The sequence below is a fragment of the Pararge aegeria genome, chromosome 4 (genome assembly GCF_905163445.1).
Source record: "Pararge aegeria chromosome 4, ilParAegt1.1, whole genome shotgun sequence".
NCBI lineage: Eukaryota > Metazoa > Arthropoda > Insecta > Lepidoptera > Nymphalidae > Pararge > Pararge aegeria.
This window is the reverse complement of record NC_053183.1, coordinates 1494659-1521840: the sequence shown is the minus strand read 5'-3', so window position 1 is coordinate 1521840 and position 27182 is coordinate 1494659. Positions and strand designations below refer to the sequence as shown.

Below are 27182 nucleotides of genomic sequence, written 5' to 3'. Positions count from 1 at the left end.
AGCTCGAATTTGCCTACAATTCTAATTCTAGCCAGAGCGTTTAGCAGAACGTTTGTAAAATAAAAATCAGAAGTACAGGATTTGCGACTTTAAACTAGGAGACATAGGTTCATTCTACTTTGGCGTTATAGAATTTGATATGCGAAAACTACTCCTCGATTACGAGCAGGCTAGTTATTTACAAGCATGAAAACCATGTTCCTATTTGCTTTAAGAAGCCGGGGACACGTCTTCGCAGATTCATCCTTGTGATAATGTATGTAAGCGTGAAATTCTTCAATCGTTCGACTTCATTTATATTCGAAATGTTCACTTAATCTCTGTTTATTTTTTATTGGTCGTCCCTCGCCTGCGGGGAATCCCGCATACGGTTTATGAAACTAATGGAAAATCCGCCTGTAAAATCTCGTATGCTGCATACTTCTCGGCGTTCTTTTCTTTCTTTGCAAGACTAGTTTCTTCATCCTGTTCATAGATGGCAGTGCATGTAAGCGGGGTAGGGTGGGAGTAGCGCGCAGGCTAGTGGCAGCGCGTGAGCGGACAGTTCACGCTCGCCACTCGCCGCCTGCGCACGTAGTTGTTCTAAACGGAGCTGGTTCTGACGCTTCCATTTTGTTCTAGAAAAAGCACATTATTTTGATTATCCGTCTCGTGAATTTGCTTTCTTTTAAAAAGATTCTTATATAAAAATTTAATATGTTTCAGAGTACAAAACTTATCAGCTAAATTTATGGCAAAGTAATATACCGTTAATTCTCCAGATAAGTTTTGTACAATGACTATTTAAAAAGTAGACTGTCTAACTTGCTCTCATGTATGTGTTCTGAATCTCAAATCACACTGAGAAAATGGTATATCTTTCAAAAATCACGCGTAGATGAACTGTTTCTAAAATGAAAAATATCGCTTATCTATAAATCAAAATTTGCTATTCAGCTGATAATAAAAAAAATGTTTTTTTTTTTTTTTATAACTTTAATGGAGATGTTCGAAAATCAACTATACACAATAAGGTTAATTAAAAAGTTTGTCTAATTCTGCGGCGTTGATTACTTTTCGACGAAAAGTTGTCTGGATGAGGATAAAAAGTAAAGTTGTCAGGACTCTTACCTCCTATTTTGATACCAAGTCTTGACCTGTGTTTCGCTCAGATTAAGCGCATCGGCGACATCTCCTCTATCAGCCACGCTCAGGTACTTCTGGCACCTGAACTTGCGCTCCAAGTACGCCAGCTGCGCGTGCGTGAAGGCTGTTCGACGACGACGAGGCTTCCGCCCAGAGGTTGGCGTGCCCCCATTGCGGTTTGAAGATTGCCGATCTATGTGAACATTCATTTTCATCACTACATGGCACGGATTACTACATGGTACGGGTCACTACATGGCACAGGTAACTACATGGTACGGGTCACTATATGGCACAGGTCACTACATGGCATAACTACATGGCACGGGTCTCCCCCAGAATTGCAGGGAATTCAAGGAACACGTCCTGCTAGGTGCTGCCCAATGTCCATAAACCTGAGGCGTAGATGTGCCTAGTGTGGCTGTAATTACACCGGCACCCACACCCTTCAGACTGGATCACAGCAACAATGCTGCTTAGCAGCAGAAAGAAGCATGGTTGTAGTACTTCACCGAAAGAGCTCTGTCACAAAGCTCTAATAACTGCAATTGAGGTGAGTTCATTAACTAGTTTTCTTTTGTTACATTATAGTCATCATCGTCATCATATCAACCCATTTATGGGCCACTACACCGCATGGTCTCTTTGCCCACAATGAGAAGGGATTAAGGCCGTAATTCACCACGCTGCCCGAGTGCGTGTTGATGGACTATATATATAGAGTAGTTACAATAGTTAGCAATAAATACCGTTTGGATCTTGCGAATCCCTCTGTGACCCTCCCGCCATGACCGACGCGAATCCAGCCAGCAGTTGCGACTGAAACGATCCCTTCGTCAAATCCATCGACCTTCCATATATGCTGTCAGAGAGAGATCCCGCTAGCTCGAAAGCACTTCTCTCACTTTCTTCTTCTTTATGACTTTCTCTATCGGTATGAGGCCTGTGTGGTATACCAAAAAATAAAAAAATAAAAAACGGTGAGCGCTGTGAATTTAAGTAGGTAGGCCCGGGTTTGATTCCCGGCAGGGGAATTTGGGAATTTATAATTTCAGAATTTTCTCTGGCTAAGGCTGTGGCTATTTACCACCTTGCCGACAAAGACGTGGCGCTAAGCGATTTAGTGTTTGTTCTGTGTATATATAATTTGGACTATATATATTGCTGGTTTACTTGGTATATATATATTGCTGGTTTACTAGGATTTATTTTGTTACTAAATGCACTGAGACCGCCAATGCGTGAATGATGGTGTGGGCCACGTAAGTAGAGCTCGCGGGTCGCCCCCCGCGGAGCCCGCGACCCGCGGACCGGTTTCGATGCATATTAGTGGGCATCGAACAGTGTTATGGTGCGATGTCGCATGGAAGCCGATTAGGGGTATGACTACCATATTCCCTAACAGGTTAGCACGCTACCATTTTAGACTGCATCGTCACTTACTACCAGGTGTAGTGAAATAATAAAAAAAAAATGGTGAGAACCTTTTTAATACAAAATTAAATTTATTTATTTCCTAGGGTTACTCTAGAAGCATCCTCGTTTCTATCATCGAACTGCAAGGCACTGAAAGAATGTGCAACGTAAGGTCGTTGAAATACCATCAACACGTGCGAATCGTTTTGCTTCTTCCTTTCTAACACGCACCGCATATGTCTGGAATGGCATCTTCCGTCTTCCCTGATACCTGCAATCTATGAACCTTCAACTCAAGAGTGAATAGGCATCTTCTAGGCAAGCGCGCCAAATATAAAGTTTCATAATCACTAGTCAAAATGTCAAAATATTAAAGAAAAAACACTAAGTAACGTCAAATAAGTCTCTTTGTAGTGACTCTACTACTTGAGAAAAAAATACTAGCGAGGAGAAGTCAGCAAGAAAATCAGAAGGTGCTCTTCTGTTCTGTCATCAACAATTAACATTAAAATTTAACATTAATGTTTCTTTCTTGTGAAGCTTGAAAACGTAGCCGGATGCTTCTGAGCAACCTCGACCTTATCACGATAAGGTCGAGGTTGCTCAGAAGCATAGAATATTGTTCTAAGCGATTGTAGCCAGATTCTCTTTTTAACTACAAGATAATGACAACCTTTGTGGCGCAGCGGTGAGTGCTGTGGTTTTTACTTGTAGGTCCCGGATTTCCTAAACTCCATCCGTGGCTAGTTACCACCATGTATTGTCATATATAATATATATAATAATATATTATATATATATATACATATTATGACAATACATGCTAGGGTGATACATGCTATATATATTTTATAAATTTAAAATGCATATAAAAATTTTCGGAACCGACAGGATTTGAACCTGCGACTCTCGGGCAAAAAAATTTATAATATACAGATAAACGCCCTGACACTGAAAAACTCAGTTGATGAACGTGAATGTTTGTGAACAAACATTTTCCAGCTGGGGGCATGGAAACCACGGCCTTGGACTGAGAAAGCAGGGCCGCTGCCCACTGTGCCAAACGACCGTCAAAACGAAAACACACAAAGTATTACCTGTAGAGTTGGAAAAGTGAGCCCTCGTATAACTTCATTGGTTCTCCCGGTCTTTCGAACTCGTGGTCATCTTCTTTGAAAGGTGAAGAGTATTCTGAATTTGATATTCTGTTGGAAAACTCCGTGGGGGAGGTTCGGTCGATCTCGGAGTCGGCCAGCTTCTGGTCCGCTTTCCTGTTCAAAATACAATAATTATAAAAATGTGTTTCCGCGCGCAGATCTCTCAATAAACCGCGTTTGCGTCGAATACTTGCGTTTGCGTAGAATAATTGCGTTTTCGTCGAATAGTTGCGTTTGCGTCAAATACTTGCGTTTGCGTCTAATATTTTTTTGGTTCATTCTCATTATAACCTGGTTTCTATAATAACGCAGGTAGACTTGACGATTCAAAGACGCCCTTAACTTATTAAAAATTTCAGAAAGCTGGTTCAATAATACAATACTATTTCATTTATATTTGTATACTTATTTTAAATTTAAATTGTATTCTCGCTGCACCACCTAATGGTCTATCATTAAAATCATCGTTATTTAGACAACACATGGAACTTCTGCTAAACCGCAGATCTGATCACTTGCATGGTCGGCGCAATATGCGTTGTAACTTCGAACTTTGAGCTGAGCGTAGCTGGTAAACTACGCGCAGTTAAAAAGGCAAATTTTACTGTAAATTAGCCGACAAGTAAATCAGCAATTTCTCGCCCCATTATTATTTCAACAATGTATCCCTATCCCTATCCCTACTAATATTATAATTGTCAATGTAAGTTTGTTTGTTACGCTTTCACGCAAAAACTACTTAACCGATCCTCATGAAACTTTGTACACATATTTTTGGAAGTGCTAGAAGTAATATAGGATACTTTTTATCCCGACATTAAGCTCGGTTCCTTTGGGAGAGGGGAGGAGTGTTTGACGATTTTACACCATAACTCCGACAAATTATTATTTATAGAGGTTATAATATGTGATTAATTTTGCCCAAACTGTGGTTGGAGATAGAGGACAAAACTCAGCAGTCACACACAGCAAACCCCTCATTTAAGGCTTAGCGATACTGAACTTTTATACTTTAATTTTTTTATATCTTCAACTAAAATAAATGCCACACCAAAAAACAAAATCAAACGCAGACGAAGTCGCGGGCAACAGCTAGTAGTAGAATAAAAATACTTATAATATCCTGAGTGAGATGTAAGTGAAGTCCATTCACTTAGATACGGTCGCCTTTGTCTCGGGATAGTTACCTAATGTGTTTTAAAATAATCTTGGTAATTACACGCACAAGGTATCAGGGTCGTTTTCATAGGAGCTCTGTAACTTCCTCGGCGTAGAAGCTTCGGAGCGGTTGTCTCCCACCGATATGTCGTCATCAGCGTCGGAGTCGTCAGGGTTGTGAGTGGCAGCGGAGTCGCATCTGTTCACTGATTCTTCCACCTCATGAGCCGTACCTACGGACAAACATTTCGAATATAGAATCCATCCACCCGCTAGCTCATCATATCGAACATTTCCGGCAAACTACTGGGCACGGGTCGCCTTCCACAATGAGAAGGGCTTAAGACCACCACGCTGGCCAAGTGCGGAGTGGTGGACTCCACATTTCTTTGAGAACATTATGTAGAACTCTCAGGCATGCAAGAAACCTGACAATGTTTTCCTTCAGCGTCTAAGCAAGTGATATTTTTAATTACTTAAAACGCATAAAACTTAGAAAAGTTAGAGGTTTCAAACTCGACCCCCCCGAAAGTAAAGTCGAGTTCCTACCCACTGCGCTATCACCACTTAGCCCCGCTAGCTCACCAACAACAATAGAAAAGAATTGTTGGAGCAAGCCCTATACCTTCCTTGGATAGAAACAGGCGTCACTTTCTGAAAGTCAGATCAGCGTTGTAGGACGGTCAGTGTCTCATAGCTGGGCAACTTCGCTCTCATAGGTGAGAGAAATTCAGAGCTAAGCATAGTGGGTGTGCCTGGTTGGACGGCAGATCAGATTACAGTCAATCCCTACTCTTAAATTAATCATAATTTATGATTTCAAATCGAGAATTAAAACGTTATTATTTCCAATTGAGAATTAAAACGTAAAATTAATTATAATTTATTATTTCAAATTGAGAATTCAGAATTATATTGTTTGTTCAATACATCGCGATTATTTATTTGATCTCTAATTCAAAATAACTGTCGTAATTTGTTTCTATAATTTCAAGAATGTATCTTTAATAAAAGATTTTAAAGTAAGATTTTCGTGGTTTATCAACATTTCTTCTCACGTGTGTGGAATCCAGTGGTAGAATTCTGCAAACCAAGAAAGCATCGCACAGCTACTCAATTTAAAAGTGACGTTGTCAGTGTAGTGTGTCGATCATTTCATGAAATATCGACAAAAAGAACACGAATGCGGGTAGTCAGATTCTATCCGTGACATCCAACTTGAAATCTCGTACCTACGCAGTCCCGTCGTGACCACGATCCATGCAACTGGGTGGAACTAAAAGCAAAATGTAGCCCTAGGGCTAGATTTTGCTTTTTTTTTATTTAAACAATAAACATACATCATTAATTTTTTAATTTAAGTCTCATAATATATTAAATTATTTATTTCTCTCCGTATTCATTCTCTTCTATTCTCTTCTCGAGCGGGTGAAAATCATTATCTACACCCATGTACACCCAACAATAAAATATCATCATAGTAAATAAAAGCTGTATTTGACAGTTTGACAGTTCAAAAATAGGAGTGCTCCGATCGTCACCAAACTTTACAGGATTACTCGCCAGGTCAATCCGGAGATTCCCTGAAAGTTTCATTGAAATCGTTCCAGCCGTTTCGGAGCCTATACGGAACATACCCACACACTTTCTCTTTTATATATATATAGATAGATAAAAGAAGAAGATATTTGCTATATTCTATGTTTAGCGAATAAATATTCTATCCTATTCTTCCCGCGGGTGTCGTTGGGGGCAACTAAGGGAGTATAACGGGGCAGCAGCGTCCGCTGTGCTACCACTACGCTGCTGCCAGTATATTATATATATATATATATATATATATATATATGTATATATATATATATATATATATTTTCTGTCTAAGTAATAAATAATAAACCGCAAAATGTATACCTACATCAGCAACAGCAAAAATCTCATAGTTTATTTAGATGCGATATAATTTATAAGAAAGCGATATGAGTATATGTTCATATTTTTCATATGGCTAACGATATTTATTTCCATAGGTCTAAGGCAGTACGCCTATTAAATTACAGCACTTGTACCGTTTTCTCTTGAAAATAAAAATGGTACAAAAGTGCAGTAATTTTAAATATATCATTAAAGGCCTTTCTTGTGTTTCTTCTTTAGGTTAATATTCAATCAAAACATAGGCCCATAACCGGCCCACTACAGAGCACGGATCATCTCCTACATTAAGAAGGGTTTAGTCCACCACGTTTGCCCAGTGCGGATTGGTGTACTTCACACACCTTTGACAACATTATGTAGAAATCTCAGGCATGCAGGTTTCCTCACGAAGTTTTCCTTCACCGTTGAAGCAAGCCATATTTTAATTACTTTAAACGCACCTTAAAAGTGAGAGGTGCGTGCTGGGATTCGAACTCGGCCTCCCGAAAGTGAAGTCGAGCTCCTACCCAATGCAATTTTCAAAAAATCTGAAAAACTTAAACTTAAGATGGAATCAACATTTTTGTGTTGGTACAGTTGAGATGTCAAACAAAGCCCGTTCGGCAAAGGTTGAGCATACACATTTCTTTATTGTGAGTAGGTTGTATGGTTTAACCTCACAGTTTAGCAGCTAAGGGCGTGTAGGGGCCAGGGCAAGTGAAAACACAGGGTTTCTTTAAATGACTTGGCTGACAGAACGTGTGTAGCGGTTGGCAAAGTTTAAACGATGCGGCTGCGGTCGGTTGCGGTGAACGTCTACAATTTGAACCGCCGCGGACGTCAGAATAACGGTTTGCCGCCCCCGCCACCTACGTTCCGTTTTTAGCACATTATTTATTAAAACCATAGACAATCATTTATTTCAGCTTAAACTATATAATATTAATTATTTATAATTTATTAATTAATAATTAACAAGAGGGCTTTTTGCGTCGCTAACATATTCCCCCCCAGTGCTGGGCTCAGCACTCTTCTCCAACAGGTAGGATTGCGACGCGTACTGCAGGCCTCCTTAGCAGCCCCGACTTCGTCCGCACGTCCACCACTCGCACGCGCCCGTCCCTTCCTGGCAGCACCGCCTCGATGATGCCTCGGGGCCAGACGCCTCGCGGCATATTGGGATCGACGATGACGACTAAGTCGCCGATCTGTAGTGGTTGGGATTCGTGATGCCATTTCTTCCGTGGTAGCATCTGTGGTAGGACTTCTTTCACCCAGCGACGCCAGAACTGGTCAGCCAGGAGCTGTGAGATGCGCCACTGCTTCTTCAGGAACAAATCGGAGTCATCAAATGCCCCGAGCAATGGAAGGTTCGAGGAAGTACCTAAAAGAAAATGGTTAGGGGTAATCGCCTCTGTGGTAGCAGGCTCAACAGAGACGTGAGTGAGAGGTCGACTGTTGACTATCTGTTCGACCTCTGCCATCAGAGTGATTAAGACTTCCTCTCTTGGAACTCTTTCTTTGAGGATAGCCTTGAGCGACGTTTTCACGCTTCTAATCAGGCGTTCCCAGGCCCCACCCCAGTGGGGACTCAACGGCGGTATAAAAGTCCACGTGGTGCCGTAATTCACGGCCTCCTTTTTCAGTATGTCCTGGTCCAACTCATGCATCGCCTTCTTCAATTCATTAGCTGCGCCTCTCAGGTTAGATCCATTATCGGATAGCAAATTTGACGGCCAGCCACGTCGCGACGCCATTCTTCTAAGGACCATTATTAGGGAGTCCGTGGTAAGTGTTTGCACCAGTTCTATATGAATAGCCCTTACAGTCATGCATGTAAATAGCACGCCATATCTTATTTGATGCCATCGTCCGACAGCTATTTTCATAGGACCAAAGAGGTCCAACCCACAATAGGTAAAGGGTCGTTGATGGTGTGCTAGCCTCGCCTCCGGTAAGTCTCCCATCCTTGGCGGTTGCGGCCGCGCCTTGCGGATTCGGCATAGCACGCATTTTGATACTATATTTTTGACCGTTGGGCGAAGCCGCAATATCCAAAATCGTTGCTTTATTTCATTTATTACAGTTTCGTGATTTCCATGGGCGAATTTTTTATGGTAATGCATTATGATAAGCCTTGCCGTGGGATGACGTCCATCTAAGATTATTGGATGCTTCATATCTCTTGCTATTCCAGGCGCAGCATCGATGCGGCCTCCCACCCGGAGGACACCCTGCTCGTCGAGGAACGGTGATACGGTAAGTAAATTACTTTTCCTATCTAATGATTTTCCTTTTTTCAGCTGTTCCAGGTCTTCAACAAATGACTGAGCCTGTGCGTACCGCATCAATAACTTCTCCGCGCGGTCTGTCATTGCACCGTCCACTTCACCGGTACGCTTCCTGCATAGCTTATCCACAAACGCCAACACCATGCATGTAGATTTCAAAAGGCGAATCCACGAAGAAAACCTCTCAGGATCAGGACAGGCCGGTAAGCATAGTGTAATTTTCCCTATCGTAGCTACATATTCAGTGACATTTTGAACAGTCGAATTAGATATTAGCAGGTCTTCAGGCCAATCAGCTTCGTTGCAACATAGAAAACTAGGGCCGTACAGCCATGCGCCTTCTAATATAGCCATGTCGCATTCTTCCCTAGTGGCAGCGTCTGCGATGTTCAGCCTGGTAGGCACATAACGCCATTCGCTTGAGCAGGTAAGTTCATCAATCTCCCCTAATCGATGCGCTACGAACGTTTGGTAATTCCGAGCGTCGTTTCTTATCCAATGCAGTACAGTAGTTGAGTCACTCCAAAAGTATTTATTTCGTGGTTTTATTTTATGTTGTGTAACTATAGTGTCCGCCAATCTAGCGGCCAAAACTGCAGCCTGAAGTTCAAGCCGTGGTACCGATAGTGATTGTTTTATCGGCGCCACCTTACATTTACTCGTGATGAAAGCAACGTATATTTTATCATTCCTTTCCCAGCGCCAGTATGCGACGGCGCACATCGCCTTTGTTGACGCGTCGCTAAAAACATGTAATGCGAGTTTATCGTAAACACCGCTGCCCCCGCTGTTCATTTCACTAGGTACGTCTTCCATCTCGCTCGCCCGTGCTGCCGCGAGATAATGACGTGGTAAAGATATTTGACTGATACCTTTTAGCGATTTAAGCCATTCGGTCCACTTAATATAAAGTTCATCCGTAAGTGATTCATCCCAGCTAATTCCGGATTGTCATGTTTCTTGTAGAATTATTTTTCCTCTAATAGTGAATGGTGATAAGAACCCAAACACATCGAATATTGACATAATAACTCGTAGCATTTCTCTCTTTGTAGGTATTTTTCACCCGCGACTATGTTGGTAGGAATACGCTTGAATGATACGTCAAATCCTAAGGTATCTTGTTTAGGAAACCACATAAGACCTAAAGTGCGTTCTGAATGCTGTTCAATATCGAACCTTACAGCAGTAGGTCCTAAGGCTTCGGTTGGAATGTAACTTAAAACTTCTTTGAAGTTGCTTGTCCAGTTTCTTATTTCGAATCCGCCTTGTCCGTGAATGGAAGTAACCTCCTTTATTAACTGCCTCGCTGTTTCTATGCTATCAACGCTGTCGATATAGTCGTCCATATAGTGCTGCTGCAGGATGGCTTTTACTGCGGCTGGCTTCGATGATTCATACCTCTGTGCGTTCTTATTTTTAATAAATTGAGCGATGAACGGTGAACAGTTAGCGCCAAAGATTAAAGATGTCATAGCGTAGACTTTTAATTTATCCTTAGGGGTATCTCGCCATAAAAATCGTAAAGCATCTTGGTCTTCAGGTAGGATTTTTATTCTGAGGAACATGTCTTTTATGTCCCCCGTTATCCCTATTCTATGTTCCCTAAAACGCATCATTATTCCCAGCAGTGAAACGAGCAGGTCCGGGCCCTTTAAAAGGTAATCATTAAGGCTAACATTTTGAAACTTAGCCGCAGCGTCGAAAACTAATCGCAATTTTTTTTTATTAGGATTATCGACTCCAAAATGTGGTAAGTACCAGGTTCTAGGACTCCAAGATATGTCTACTACTTGTTTTGCGTATTTGTTTTGAAATAAATGTTCGATTCTTTCCTTGTATCGTGAAGCATATCCTACGTCAGCTTTCACTTTCTTCTCTATCCCCTTCAACCTTGACATGGCGTACGTAAACGAGTTAGGCATCTTTGCATTGCTGTCTCTCCACGGCAGACCAACATACCACCTTCCCTGTATTAATTTACACGTTTTCTCCAGGTCCGCTTGAGCGCGTAGGTCATCAGAGTTCCCTCGTGGTTTAGCGGTGACCCCCAAGGAGTCTATAGCGAAGGAACGTCGGACCTCTTCATGTATCTCACGGAGTAGGTCTTCTTTTTCTGTGTCTAGGCCACAGTGGTTGAAGCTGAGAAGCAGAGTAGAATGCAACAAACAATTGACGGATTGTGTTCTGGTACAACCATGGAGGCACCATCCTAGTGGAGTAAGAGTAGCAAACGGTTCCCCTGGTTTGCCTTCTAGAACTTGTAATGGTAATAATACGTGATAGTTATCTTGCCCTATTAGCAGCTGTGGCTTATAATATTCAAGATTAAGTTGATTTTTAATTTGAGAAATATGTCCATATCGAGAAATACCTAAATTAGAGGTATCTTGAGCAGGTAAATTCAGATCGCTAACGCTATGCGCCGTAAGTGTAAATAGCTGGCCGTCTTTGTTGGATGCAGTGAAATTTACTATCTCGCTGTCGCATTCTAGCTCATTAGTGTCCCATGCGCCGCGCACACGCATAGTTTTTCTATGTCCGCGTAGCCCCACTCTTGCGGCTAGTTCCGAGTTCATTAGCGTTACAGTTGACCCGTCGTCGAGCAACGCGGCAGTTGTTACAGTTCCCATCGGTCCGTGTATTTGTACCGTTACAACCTTTAATAGTACCTGGCGATTGTTTTCTTTAATGTGCGTTACTTGTTGTGCTTCGGTAGTGGGTTCGCGTTCAGAAGACTCGTGTAGGCCCGTAGTGTTATCATTTCCCGTACTGCTCTTCTCATAATGTAACAATCGGTGATGAGCCTGCCCGCAATTGTTTTTATCACAAGCAGGCGCCGGGCAAATATCCCTGTCGTGCTTCGTGGGTGACAGACATTTATAACATATACCGTACCGCTTTACGTGACGCCACCGATCCTTTCGTAGTGCCTTTTTGAATACTTTGCAATCCGGTAGATTGTGTTTCGGCCCGCTGTAGCAAAACCGACATTTCATACCCGCGTCCGTGTTAGATTCCCTTTGTAATAACACATGAGATTTGTTTACATAGTTTACGGCATATTTTCGCTTTGAAAAGTTTTGATCGGTTTTGATGCTATTAATATTAATCGCGGTTTTTGTAGTTTTAACTGCTTCCTCTTTTAAAAAATCGGATAATATTACGAGTTTGGCTTTAGATCCGTCGGTTATAAGCGGATAGCTGTAGTCCGTCCATTTTGATAACAAAACCGTTGGGAACTTAGACAACACGGCCGACATGATATTCATGTTTTTTAGGTACTCATCTTCACCGATAGCGAGGACTGCTGCAACGAAATTTTGAACTTTAACGGAAAACTTGACTATATCCTTATGATATTCCTGTGCCATTGCTGGAAGCTTCTGGACATCTTGTACTATTCTAGTGATAATAATATCGGGGTTACCAAATTGTAGCTCCAGTGCTGACATTACTATGTCCGGTGTGGTGGCGCTAATCAGCAGCGCCGTGACGGCTTCCTTTGCTGGTCCGCGGAGGCAACTACGTAGCCTCCACAGATTCTCCCTGGGGCTAAAGCTACATACTTTTGTGGACTCGTCGTAAGCTTGCTTAAAATAAAGCCAGTCCATGGGGTCGCCCGCAAACGTTGGTAGATCCTTCTGTGTGCTAATACGGCTTAAAAACTTATGTGTTTGTGCATGTGGTGCGTTGTGCTTAGCAATAGTTGCCATTTCTTTGAGTGCGCTAGCCAGCATGTGTACAGTCCCATCAGTGCCACCGCCTATAGCGGCGGGCGGGCACAGCTCGCCTAAATCTGAACCATCCTGCTGGACGGGCTGTGCTGACTGCTCGTGCTGACTGTGCTCTAACCATTTCTCTACAGAACTATTATTATTGCTACGCACCTCATGCTTCTCCGGTAGTGGACTGTATGCTTCCTCATCTAGTGCTGCCATATCAGCTTGCAACCTTTTCTCAATTAGCTGCATCTCAATACGCGCTTTCGCCTCCGCTGCCTCTAGTTCCAGCCGTGTCTTTCTTGCTCGGATGGATGCTGAACTTGACTTTCTCGACGTGCCATTGCGTGTAGAAGCCCTACTCGGTGCCACTGCGTGGCCGCTAGTGCTCTTAACACTAGTAGCTGGTTCTACTTCATCGAAAAGCCTTTTTCTAAGCTCCTCCTTTAGGGGTACCTGCTTTTTCACCTGCTTACATGTGTGCTGGCTCTGCTCCTGCTCCTCAACTAGGTCCTGTTTCTTCACAGTGTTCACCATATTTGGCGGTGGAGTTTGGAACATACCTTGCGATCCGTGCTCGAAGACCACTTGTAGGGGCCAGGGCAAGTGAAAACACAGGGTTTCTTTAAGTGACTTGGCTGACAGAACGTGTGTAGCGGTTGGCAAAGTTTAAACGATGCGGCTGCGGTCGGTTGCGGTGAACGTCTACCATTTGAACCGCCGCGGATGTCAGAATAACGGTTTGCCGCCCCCGCCACCTACGTTCCGTTTTTAGCACATTATTTATTAAAACCATAGACAATCATTTATTTCAGCTTAAATTATATAATATTAATTATTTATATTTTATTAATGAATAATTAACAAGAGGGCTTTTTGCGTCGCTAACAGGGCGGTTAAATGTTTTGCATCGATCTCATATTCTCGATATTTTGTCGATTATTCTAAAAGTACAGGCAATTTGAACTTGATAAGTTATTACCAAATACCAATATCTTCTAAGTTATAAGTGTTTCGGAACGGTGTAGGAAGGCATCGCGAGAAAACCTGCATGCCTAAAAATGTTCTCGAAGGTGTTCACCAATCCGCATAGTGTCAGCGTTGTGGACTAGCGTCTTAACCCCTTATCATTGTGGGAGAAGACTCATGCTCTGAAGTGGGCCGGTGATGGGTCGATGTGATGAAATTATTACCTAAATATTATATTACTACTAAATATTATTTTATATTTCCTTTTTTTATTTTATTTTTTTATACTGAAACAGTAGTTCAGTGGAAAATTGTAACAATTTTAATGAAATCGATTGTCGATCGATTCTTTATCTAAAAAACCGATACTGTAGTAGTAGTTGGTATCTATTTAACTTTGTATCGCTACATTACCACCGCACTTAATAGGGCAAAAGATATTAATTCTAATCTCCATATACATACAGGACAAGAACTGAAGAACCTGTATAAAAATCAAGCTTGCACTTCCTTGGTATAAACTTAAAATAGTTGGTCGAGATGTCCATATTTCAGATATTATCATAATTTATAACAAACTACCGAATATCATTAGGGAAGAAAACAATGACATCCATTTTAAGAGGAAAATCAAAGAATGGTTATTACAAAAATGTTTCTGCTATGTCCATAAATTTCTAACTTTATAGACCTCAAAATCACGACATGCATTTTCGAATCGTTTTAAAATTTTAAAAAGTAGATAAAAAAAAAAAAACTAACTCATATTATGTTACATAAAATTAAAAAATCTGACATCTAATATATATTTCTACTAACACTAATTAGAATCCTGAAATCGTGTATTTGTAATAAGATATTATAAGGGTCAAGCTGTTCCTTATTGCTACGCCCTGACAGGGCCTCATGACTATGTTAAGGCATGGATGCAAGTAAATAAATAGATAAATACAATAGATTATTTCTTCTTCATACAACTTTTACAGGTACAATATTAATTTTGTACCTGTAAAAGTTGAGCACATACGGATTAAAGCGGAACGGTCTTCGTGAGATAAACACAAGCACATAATATAATTTCATATCTATAAAGTTTCCATTTTGAACGAGCGACCGCTACAAAAGCGGAATGATAAAGAACGATGAAATATAACGATGTTTTGGCTGCGGGAATTCATGCAAAAACATTAAGACGTTCTCAGCGTCCCCCCGGCCGAGTATCTCTCGCTAAAACATATTTATGCGGAAATTATAACGAGAGAAACACTCGAATTCCAACCTCTTCACCTCCCACAAAATAACGAGTAATCGGCAGCCGCTATGCCATTACGGCATGGCCACGACTTTCGGCTAGCGGGTATAGACGTGGTGTGGCAGGCGGAATTCAACACCATTTCCGCCAAATCCAGGCCATTCAAAGTAAAATATTTCTTAATTCAATTTGCCATAGATTACACAAAAATAATAAATCCGTGTGCTATACCTTATTTATTAAGATAGCTTAAATAAAGCCAGATGATTTTTTCAATTCGAATAAAGAAATCTGTGAAATCGATTTATATGGGTTGACTGAATCGTGTCCAACTCAAAGTAATCCTCATCGAGATTCATTTTTTTTTAATTTGCCTTACTGTGATGACAATATGCAAACCCCATGACCCATTACACACGTAATGTTACGTGACCTATTTTTATTATATCCAAAAATTTCTATATTTTATTTTTGAATGAAAAATCACTAAAAAAAATCAGAAAATAATTGCATACATGTATCCCAACTCATAGATGCTAAATTCAACATAAAATAAGTCTAGTAATAGCACACTGGGTTATTGTAGGGGGCATCGAAATGTTGTACTTAACCACCAAATTAAATGCTGAAATCAAGCTTCTACCGCAGCTGAGATGGCTGAAAAGGCGTAAGTATGCCTCCCTAATAAAGAGTTACATAATTCCCCCATTTGCCGTAGACACCCTGGGGCCATGGAGACGAAGTGCAAAAAATACAATAATAAATAGAGATTTTACACCGCGGTAGATAGCCTATTCTGGTGACAGAAGGGCTGGCTCATTTTTTTCGTTGCTGGCGGTTCAGTGCGTAAACGCAGCCAGCATTCTTGGCACCATTCCACGTGGACATGACCTTAGTATTAAGTTTAGAAGTTTTATCAATAGAAATTTATTTGAAGCTATTTGGAATGGGACCCGTACAAAATAATTTAAACGGGCCAAGTTCAGCGGCTAACCGGATATGCAGCGGCGGTGTAGTCCGCGCTATGATGCCGCTGTAAGCAACGTAGTCGTAGCCAGGCTGCTGTGCGGCCAAAAATGTTTAGCCGTGGAGCCAGCGAGGAACTATGAAAAGCGACCCGCAGTGAATGCTGAAAACTGAATGCCCACTCTCCACCATTTTCATGCAAATTAAAAGACACAAACGCAGTCATAGACAAGATTTCCGCGCGCGCTAAAACACACCATTCACGGACCCGTATTCAATTGCTCGAGAGCGAAACGGAACGCCCCGAGGCATTAATTAGAGCAGAAACTCGTGTCTATGGTCGTTCCTTTTTTAAAACTGACGTCTTTATGTGCGGGGGCTTTTGTGCACCTTCCCGTTTGTGGGCGAGTGTCAAGTCTCAGTGTGAAGCGATACTCACCGTTTGTTGTGGCGGCTTGAGCTCGCAGCGGTATTGGTGGCGTAATCTTTTCGTCATCATTACCACGCCGTTCTATTTTTATACGCTCGTTAGGCGTAGCCTAAATCATTTTAAGGGTTTTGAAACGAAGCATCATCCAAGGGACTCGGAGTAGATAGTTAAATAGGGATAGAACTACCCGAAAGTGAAAAAACCAAGCGAGCCTATGTAAGTTAATACCATAGTTAAACCAACATACAGCTTTTACATCGGATATTTTCGAGGTAATCTTTTTATTTTTATATACTTAGGGTAGTAAATAATTCTATACGTGTAGCTACATAATAAATTTCATGTTATTCATCTTAAAAAAAAAAAACATCGTTCGTTCTGCATCGATTAAAAATTCTGTTACAACACAACTAAACCTTTCAGATCAATTGCACCTACCTATATGTCACATAGACAAAATTGTTGCGACTCACATGCTGCGAGCTGATATTCTGCCAAAATATCAGAAAACGAAAGCGAGGTTGTTGTAAATAACTCAAAAGTCAAACAACGAATTACGAAAGTACATAACCGACATGAATAGAAATCAAAATTACAATGATTGACATTAAAGTGACAAGCTTTCACTATACACTATACGATAATGGGACGCCAGCGACGCCATATTTAAAACTACTTCTTTTGAACTCAATTATTTTATTTTTCTCGAGAATTCTCCCGATTTTTCTTATTTTTTTAAGGTACCGTACAAGAATTGGCCAGATTAGAAAAATCTCCTTTGGAGTGAATTTCAAAAGTAATAAAACAACGAGAGGTCCGATGCCACTTTAATACCTACTAAATGAGCGGTGTTATTTGCAATTTAGATCTCCGCGGGACGCCGGCGGCATTATGCCGGGACATCTCTCGATTATGCAGAATGCCCGCCGATTCGTTATTGCAGGATGACGAGTCATTTGTGTTTGAAATGGGGTCTAATTGAGCCAGAATTGGTCGGGTTAAAGTTTTCTCCTATATTAGGTATGTTTTCCGTATCGTTGCAGTTAATACACACTACTATGAGTAGCTGCATTTAACAAGCTATTTTCCTTAAGGAGTCGAGACGAAAGAGGGTCTCCAAGAAGTTAATGAAGTGTAACTTGGAGTAGCGTAGAGGCCAAGGACATCCTAGGTGGAGTGATGAAGTAGAGAGGGACATCAGGCTTTTGGGTCTTCAGAGTTGGAAGGAAGCTGCTTAAGACCGCTTCCGATGGAGATATTTGCGTGAGACTACGCTGGCCAAGTGCAGGTGGACTTCACACGCATGAGAATGTTTGGAGAACTCTCAGGCATGCAGGTTTCCTTACGATGTTTTCCTTCACCGTTAAAGGAAGTGATATTAAACGTCGTACCACTTTTTTGCACAAGATTGTAAACGATGATTTGCAAGTTCCTGGACTCTCTCATACCCTATCATTCTCTGCTAAGAAAAAACCTCGACTTTTAAATTTGTTTGAATGACTAAATCAATTTCAAGCGTTAAGATCTTAATTTTTAGTTGTAAAATATTAATAGTATATCTTAGTTATTTTTATATTTTAGTTCCTTCGTTTTATAGTAGTACTTTTGTTTTAACTTTGTTTATTTTTTGAAGGTTTTATTATGAATTCTAGATATTAAACGGTCATTTCTTAGTATATGCTACACACCGCCTCGTCACACTGACAAGAAACAAAATATATGTAAGATTTCCTTTATTTACCTTTTTGTACCTTTTATGTAACTTTGTTAAATAAATGAACAAATAAAATAATAAGAATTATTAAAATCGTTAAAAACGTAATTTCAGAGTTTAACAATTATAAATAAACAAACAAATCTTAGAAATAATCATAAATTTTTATATAATAAGACTGGTACAAACACTCGTAAATAAAAAACTTCGTAAATTGCACATTTATTAAAAAAACACTCAAAACAAAAAACCTAAGCATCCGTAACTATTCAAAAGGTAGGTAGACAGAAAAAACAAATAATTGTCGATGGTCAAAGTCAAAAGTTGTGTAATCTGTATTGAATGCATCGACAATCGGCAATCAAAGATGGCGCGTGCGGGGCGCGTGCGCCCGTGAGGGGCGACATGCTGTTCTGAAGAGCATATGCGTGTGTTGCTGAATAATTATCACTCGATAGAGAAAAAACTGTATAGAGAGTGCGGTTTTTATTGTTTTTGATATATAGATTTGCAGTATAGGTACACTCACTGACGTCAGCTTTCAATAGTTTTACTTATCGATTAACGGTTGCCCGCGATTGTATTTATCCGCGTTAAACTTCTAATGAGTATAATTTCCATACATCGTCCTTTATTTTGCCGTCCTTACGAAAAGTGCAGTAGCGTCACTACAAACAGAAAGTTGTAACCTTGAGGTTTCAAAAGTTTATAAGGCATAATTGAAATGTAAATGCAATTTTGAACATTTTGCATTTTTTATCGCGATTCTGGATTTCGTACTAAAATTAATCACAATATACGGTTAATGATTTATTTATCAGCAGCACGAGGCTTGGCTATTACAATGTCGTTGTTTGCTTGAATAATATAAAATATGCTGATGACGTGGTGCTGTCGAGTGCATCAATCTGTGGCCTCAGAGGCTGCGACGCTAGGAAAGTCATGGTACATTGTAAAAAAAAAGTGTGGTGAGATGGTGTTTGAGTAGGGTAAAATACAAAGTCCTACCCATTTGACTTCGTTAGAAAGAAACGTACCAATTTCAATATCTTGTACATAATATGTTAAACCCCAACATCAAAGACGAAACTGACATCAAGCGCGAACCCTCCGTTCGCGCTCGATGTCAGTTTCGTCTTTGCCAATAAAAGCAAACATGCTCGCAAGTTTGCACTCGGCATTTTCAAACAGCGTTAAAATAACCTTGTTCAGAGCGTATTGAACAGGCTTCTACACATGAAACCTGTGTGCTAAATGCTCTCAAAATCCCCTTACTCCTCGTCGTGACACGAGAACGAACAGCCATTCCTGGTTGTACCAGTGAAGCCGTATGATGCTTTACTTAACTTCCCTTTAGATATAACTAAAATTTAAAATAACCATTCTACCTCCATTTCGGATTTAAAAATTTACTTTCGCTTCGGTACTGTGTGTTGTTTCATTTAAAAACTCCTTCATACATAAAAAAGAAGTTCACTTTTGTTAAAGGGCAATACGGTCTAAGTTTGTATCGTGCCCTGACACTGAGTATGTCTTTCCCCAAAACAAAATTTTATAAACTTTCATTTACCGTACAAGCTATCGAATTGTGGAATGCTCTTCCTATGAACATACGGCAGTCAAAGTCACTGGCCATATTTAAAAAAACCATTAAGTGCTATTATTTGTCTAACTGAAGGCGATGTTTAATATTATTTATTTACTTTTATCTAAGTATTTATTTTATGGTATATAGTATATATATTTTTTTTATATTTATTATATGTTAGATGCATTTGTGTATATTAGTTTATGTATTGGTATTTAGTTATTCGTATGTACCTATATGCAGTTCGAATCCCAGCACGCACCTCTAACTTTTCTAAATAAAATATGACTTACTATTTATTCACAATGGTGATGGAAAACATTTGTGAGGAAACCTGTGCATACCTGAGAGTTCTGCTTAAAATGTTCTCAAAGGTGTGTGGAGTCCACCAATCCGCACCAGTGCCAGGCCAGTGTGGTGAACTACGGCCTTAACCCCTTCTCATTATGGGAGAAGACCCGTGCCCTGAAGTGGGCCGGTAATGGGTTGAAATGATGATGAAATCGCTTGAAACATTCAAAAACGCGGTGAAAGCATATTATCTTGCACAATAATGACGACATTTATTATACGTTGATTATGTTTATTTTTATTATCCATATGTTCATAAGTATTTACATAATATGATTGAGTATATATTAGTTTATTATTTGATATTTATTTATTATATCTTATTTGTGCAATTTTGTTTATGTATTTGTATTTAGCTATTTGAATGTACGTTTATAATAATTTTACACCACCTGTCCGCTCATGTTGTCCTAATCCAAAGGATGCCTGGCAGAGATCGCTCCTAAGCGATAAGGCCGCCTTTTGTATTCTACTTCTGTCTTTGTATTTCTATTGTTTTTTTTATTTTCCTAACTTCATTGTGGTGTACAAATAAAGAGTTAAATAAATGATAATAAAATATCTAGATATTAAATTAAGATTACTAATAAACAACTACAATTCTATAAGTACTATTTATTAATACTATTTATTATTCTATAAGTATTATTATATATATAATTTATTTCCTACATTAAATGAAATTTATCCAAACAGGAGGGGCAGACCATATCCTAAATATAAACTTTGGGTACCAGCAAAAAGGTTGGTTGTCTTCTCAAACAATTCATTTTGTATGGTACTTTGTACAATAAACTTCCGGACTGTCACAAAAATCTACCACTAGTAAAATTCAAGCGAGCAATTTTTCAACAAAAAAAAAACTATTATAGGGTAAAATAATACCCTAGTGACAGCACTATACCTACTTAGTTAACTTTTCTAATTGTATAACAACATTTGTAATTGTATTTATTTGCCTAATTAATTTAAAATGACATTATTACTTATATCTGATTATTGTATTTTTATTATTTAAATTGTAATGTAATTTATATTTTAATTTTTTTTATATAAACATTTGCACACTGTCTGTGACAGTCGATTGTGAAGGGTCTGTTTAATGAAATGTGTTCTTGTTATGTACCCACAATTTGGCAAATATTATTATTATTACTATATTATTTAGCAAAGATAAACATTAGGCATTAACATTATTGTCGAATGGAGACCGCGTGTCGGTAAACGGAGTGTCGGGCGCCCCCCAACTAGATGGAGCGACGACCTCCGAAAAGTGGCAGGCATCGACTGGATGAGCAAAGCCGAAAATATAGAAAGTTGGCGCTGCTTGAAAGAGGCCTATGTCCAGCAGTGGACGCACATTGTCTGACGATGATGATATTGTTTAAATTATAGGTTCGAAACCGAACAGCGACATTGAATAAAGGTTTTTTCCTTGGTGAGGTGCGAAGGTCCCTAAAAATAAGGTTATTGAACTGCGTTTGCAAGTGGTCACGAAACGGCCGCCTTGTTAGTAAGTCCCTAAGTTTTATTGCTCTTAAAAGAAATAAGGGTCCGGCCGCCGAACAACGTCACATACCTACTCGTGGTGAAAGTACTTTTCACTTCCAAGTATGTAGCATAGACGACAGTCATATACCTAAGACAGTTTTAAAAAACCAGTAAATTTTAATATTATTTCCGCTGAATAATGTGAAATCAAATTGAAAGTAATTTGGTGGAAACCAATCTACCCTGATGCTTTATGTTCATTCAAAATCTATGTTTTTGCGTCGAATGAAGAAAAAAGAAAAAGCTGCTTGCAATGGCATAGGTTATACACCTATCCATAACTAGATATCAAGGTAGGTATGCCATATTTTAGCCTCCAAAATATAGAAACAATGACTTTGATAAACGACTAAGACACCGGGAGGTATCTTCGCCTCGTTCGAGTCTATGTAGGACTGCGGTGCATCGATAGTGCAGTCGTATTTATATCAAAATAATCACCAACTCAATGTCATAAAAATAAATATCTGGCAAATATGAAGTTATAGTTATCAAAAGTTTAATTATTTACCCACTTTATAAATTTACTGTAAAAACTTTGATATTTAATGTATTGAAGTAGATTTTATAAAGAAAAGTGGAGCTTTTGTAAATTATATAAACTTGATCACAGATCTAAAGAGTCTTATTAATATAGCATCAAGCTTTAGTGAAAGAGACATCACCAAATTATCCTGTTAAATAAAAACACAATGATTTCTGATTGGTTCTCCGATTAATTTGAATATTTATCTGAAATTAAGTTCGAATCGATACATTGTTTTTCTTTTATTAAGTTAACCCCAAATAAAAAACAATTTTCCATAAAAATAATCTAACTTTGACACGTTTCGTTTTTTGGTCATTAAAACCCCAAAATTATTATAAAAAAATCAACGCCTACTTTTTCGATTAGTATGGGAGTATTTTAAAGAAAGACATTATTTATAAAATTAAAGAGGTATCTCAATGGTTAAAAAAATTTGGGGTTCATACAAAAAAAAAAAGAGAATCAAACACACACTTAGTTTGTTTCAGAAATAAAATAAATATTCTAATTTTTCCCGACGCATTAAAGCTTTTATTAAGAAATGCATTCATATATTATGAAAATTGAGCTTCATTTGCTATACTATGCGAAAAGCAGGTCAATCTTTATGGTGTGATTTATAACTTCTTCAATCCTTATCCTCCACTCCAAATAGATCTTCGGCAATGCACCCTGTACGCATGTTTCGCTCCGAAACCGGAGCATCCTCAGGAGATGTTGACTTTACAATGAATAATTGTTAAGTCAAGACTTTGGCTTCCCATTTTACGAGATCCTATTCGAAGTTATGTGCATCTAAAGCAGTTAAGCGAAGGAAAACACCCGGAGGAAACCTGTATGCCTCAGAGTTCGTCATCATATTCTCGAAGGCGTGACAGTCGACCAAACCGCACTTTTCCAGTGTGGTACGGCCTACACTCTTCTCTTTCTGAGAACCTGTGACCTGTAAAAGGTCGATGATGATCGTAGGTACTACCAACACAATAAAGTAACTAAAATAAAGTTTCAAATTTGTAATGTTGTTCTAACGATCTTTTGAACCAAAAAAGAGCATGAACCCATTGCATTTTGACCGTTGAACTGTGCAGAGTCCTCGTGACTTTATAACAAAAAGGTATTAGGGCTCGTACACATCCAGCGCGTGCTCAAGTGAGCCTCCGCCAGCGACACTAATAAGCAGGTAATTTGCAAGTGTGCGCTCGCCCTTACATGCGGGTGAATAAATTAGGACCTAATTTTGTACCTTGTATTTTAATTAGTTAACCACCTTAATGAATTTTTCATTAGACAAATTATTTATACATTTGCGAGGACGCCAACTATTATAACCAGCGTCACGGTAAAAGAACGCTTTGCAGCATGAACCGGTGAATAAGAAGTGGTGAACATAATGTTCTCAATGGTATATGGAGTCCAGCAAACCGCACTGGGCCAGCGTGGTGAACTACGGCCTTACCCCCTTCTCATTGTGGGAGGAGACCCGTGCCCTGTAGTGGGCCAGTAATGTGTTTATATAAAGAAAAACAAACATTTTGCTTTGTGGTGACGGCAGATCAGGGTACAGTTGTCACAACCACTCCTCTTTCCGCGTGTGTCTTACGAGGCGACTAAAGAAATATAAGGAAGAACGGGCAGCGAAGTCCTCGGTGCTACTACTACAATTGAACACCCACTCGCCTGCCCAGCGTGGAGTCTATGAGCAAACCCTCTGTAGTTGGTTGTTGTGTTGTTAGCCTGACATGAAAAAACACTAAGCTTGATTAATCAATACTACTATCTACAATTTTACAAATGAGAGAGATTGTCTTATTGTTTATTAGTTACCTATGTTCGGCTCAACCATTGCACTGATCTTGAATGTAGCACAGATTTGATTCTTGCATACGTAAGACGAACAAAGGATTTTATCCCGAAACAAGATCGTTCCGTAATTTAAACATAGTTAAACTATGGAAAGTTCTTGTTCTGGCATGTACGGTTTTTAAAACCGATATTGTCACTAATGTATATATATGCAGAGAGAGCGGCAGATTATGGCCTATATCTCATGATAAGCTGAAACAAACGCGAACGTATTCGCCGTCAACATTCAGTTTGCTACAAAATAAACTGTAACTGAACAATTATGTGCGGTGTAGTTTTTATTCATTTCATCTATTATCATTCTGAAGATAAGATTTATAAGCTTGAATTAAATGGATAAACTCTGAAACTATTTTAAACCGGGTTGATGATGATATTGTTATTTAGATGAAAGATTTTTAGAATTACAAAAACTAGATTTTCAGCGAGTAAGGAAGTTTTGACTTTGACTTTATAATCGGCGTTCTTTTTACGCGCCAGCAACTGTAACAATAGATGCGTTTTTTTCTTTATAATTGGGTATATCGAGGTACTTTTGATAGTTAGTGTTCTTGTGAAATTATTTGCATTGTATTGAATTAATTTCTTTTGAGAATACACATGGAATACGTCCTTACGTCACGAGAGCTACCTAGTATTCTCTCATACATACTTATCATTAGTTATCTGTAATGTAAATGCATAGCTATCCCGCTGAGGTATGCTTCACCCGACTTTAAAAAAGTTGGCTTCTAGACGTTTTTTTTTTTTTCATAATCGTCAACATATCAACCTATTAATGGCCCACTACAAGGCACGGGTCTCCTTTCCACAATGAGAAGGTGTTAGGGCCGTAGTCCACCACGCCCAGTAATTTGGCCCGGATAGTGGAGCTAATGGATATTTTTTTTTATTCCAGTTCAAGTTAGCCCTTGACTAAAATCTCACCTGGTAAGTGAAAATGCAGTCTAAGATATATACTATATATAGATAAGTCTACGCTTAACAGGTTAGCCACCTGTTAGGTGGATGGTAGTTATATTAAACACATAAACCTAATATAATAAATCGAATTCTATGCAACATCGTGCCCTGGTAAGTGATGATGCCGTCTAAGATGGTAGCGGGCTAACTTGTTAGGGAGTATGGTAGTCATACCCCTAATCGGGTTACGCGACATCGCACCGGAACACTAAATCGCTAAGCGGTACGACTTTGTCGGTTGGGTGGTAACTAGTCTCGGCAGAAGCTTTCAGACAAAAACTCTCAGGCATGCATGTTTCCTCACGATGTTTTCCTTCACCATTGAAGCGAGTAATATTTTAATTGCTAAAAACAAACTTTTGACTGAAACCCTCCTCTAGGAGACCTTTATAACAATACGGGGCACCTATCTTGTTATATAGGCTTACAATTATATTTTTGTATGTTTGTATGCAATAGATAAACCCAAAGGCCACGAATCCGATTATCTTTTTTTTATAATTTATTTCAGTAAACATAATAATTTATTTTAATAATTAATTGTTAAGCAAGCCAGAATAAACAACTCCAGAGTGATGCTTCATGATGCTTCCTGGTGCAATGAGACCGTGATATGTGACAAATACGTAAATAATATTTAGGTAAAAATATTGATTGGCCTTTACTGCCGATCTGGTTCTTTGTTTCTGTCTTTGTGTAAGTGGTAGGTGGGCATTTCGTTATAACCCTTAGGTGGCACGAGTGAAACCGTCGGTGTACCCAGGGGTGGGGTCCTGCCCAGGGCAGCTGCCCACTTGGAATTGATGAACTATATTAAATTATGTATGGCGGCCAAAATAAAGACATACGGACAGACAAAAATGAAAAAAAAAAACACAGTTTTTTCTTCAGTATCGATTATCTATAGACGGAACTCAGGAAAAAAAATCACAAACCAGCCGCGTGCGACCTGACCTAAAAAAATCTCGCATGCCACAACGTGACACGTGACAAAAACTCGAATAATTGTTTAACAGATTAGATAATACGTTAAGATACGATCTAAAAGCTACTTTGTCAAATTTAACAAAATTTTATTGTGAATAATAAATTCGATTACCGAAAAAATTATTGAGGTGCTTAAATGCAAAGAAGAAAGAACTTACTATTTAAATTACTATTTATAATACCTATATAACATGCCCATGAACTATCTCCATGCAGACATTCACATCAGTCCGTTGCTCTCTTGCTGCGTTATTGATTGACAAACAAACACACTTTCGCATTTATAACAGTTTAGTACCTATCATATTTATTGCAAAAAAAAAAGAATTTATCCAAATATATTTTATAAATACTATATATAACATATGAACATAAAGGGAAGAAAGATGTAGGATGGCCGGCAGGAAGCGGGATTACAGAATTCCTAATCTAACTTCAGAAAAATATATAATTTTCCTCGTCCATGTACGTTACGAATGTCGTAGCAATGTAGCGTAGAGTCTACGTAAAAATCAACGTAGCCGTTACGAGTTACGAAAGCAAAATTTTAATTCAGAGCTTTTTAACAAGAACGCATTTCAAGTTAGAGATAAGTAATTTCGAGTAATCGAGTAATTTCTAAAACGGACAACACAATAATAAATAAAATTATAAATAAACACAAACTAGGTCTCCGCTTATGTCGAACACCAATCAAAATATCACAAAGAATTTCAATCACACTTATTAGTGGAGATAAAATTACCTGGATTTATTATGTGTTCTTGTTTCGAAAAAAGGATGTGAGTGAATTTTTAATGAAACAAAAGACGATCGAGTCTCGTAAATTATATGTAATGTACTTATTTTATTGAATTAAGGTTTTATTCTTTAGTTTTTCTCGTATATCACTAAGTTCAAATTTTATTTCGAATGTGTAAAAAAGATTATTTGTGATTAAGTAAAACATATGTATAATTTGCGTCAACACCGCCTATAATAATACAATAAATAATGTTTATTATGCAAATTTTCTATTGGAAAATTTATTTGAAAATAAATCTGGATTTATATTTTTAAGATGGTTGAGACAGTTAATGTAAACTGCCCGGGATTTTTGAAAGTTTATTAATAGTGAGTTTCATTTAATAATAAACAGTTAAAAGAAAATAGTAACCTACCTGGGACTCCTACACCTGGTCTCAAAACATCGCCCAGGAGGTCCTTTATAAGGAACGACTTGTGGCTGTCCTGCAT

At 38.9% G+C, this 27182-nt stretch overlaps 1 protein-coding gene across 1 annotated transcript; it reads right to left on the bottom strand.

Annotated features, from left to right (window-relative positions):
• Nucleotides 1–350: 350 nt before the first annotated feature.
• Nucleotides 351–27182, bottom strand: LOC120623462 (homeobox protein ceh-19-like). Its single transcript, XM_039889497.1, has 7 exons — nucleotides 27114–27182; nucleotides 24619–24637; nucleotides 4924–5089; nucleotides 3639–3812; nucleotides 1875–2068; nucleotides 1111–1318; nucleotides 351–617 (listed from the first exon to the last, which is right to left on the bottom strand). Exons 1-7 carry the CDS (start codon nucleotides 27180–27182, stop codon nucleotides 470–472), a joined length of 978 nt encoding a protein of 325 aa, XP_039745431.1. The 3' UTR covers nucleotides 351–469.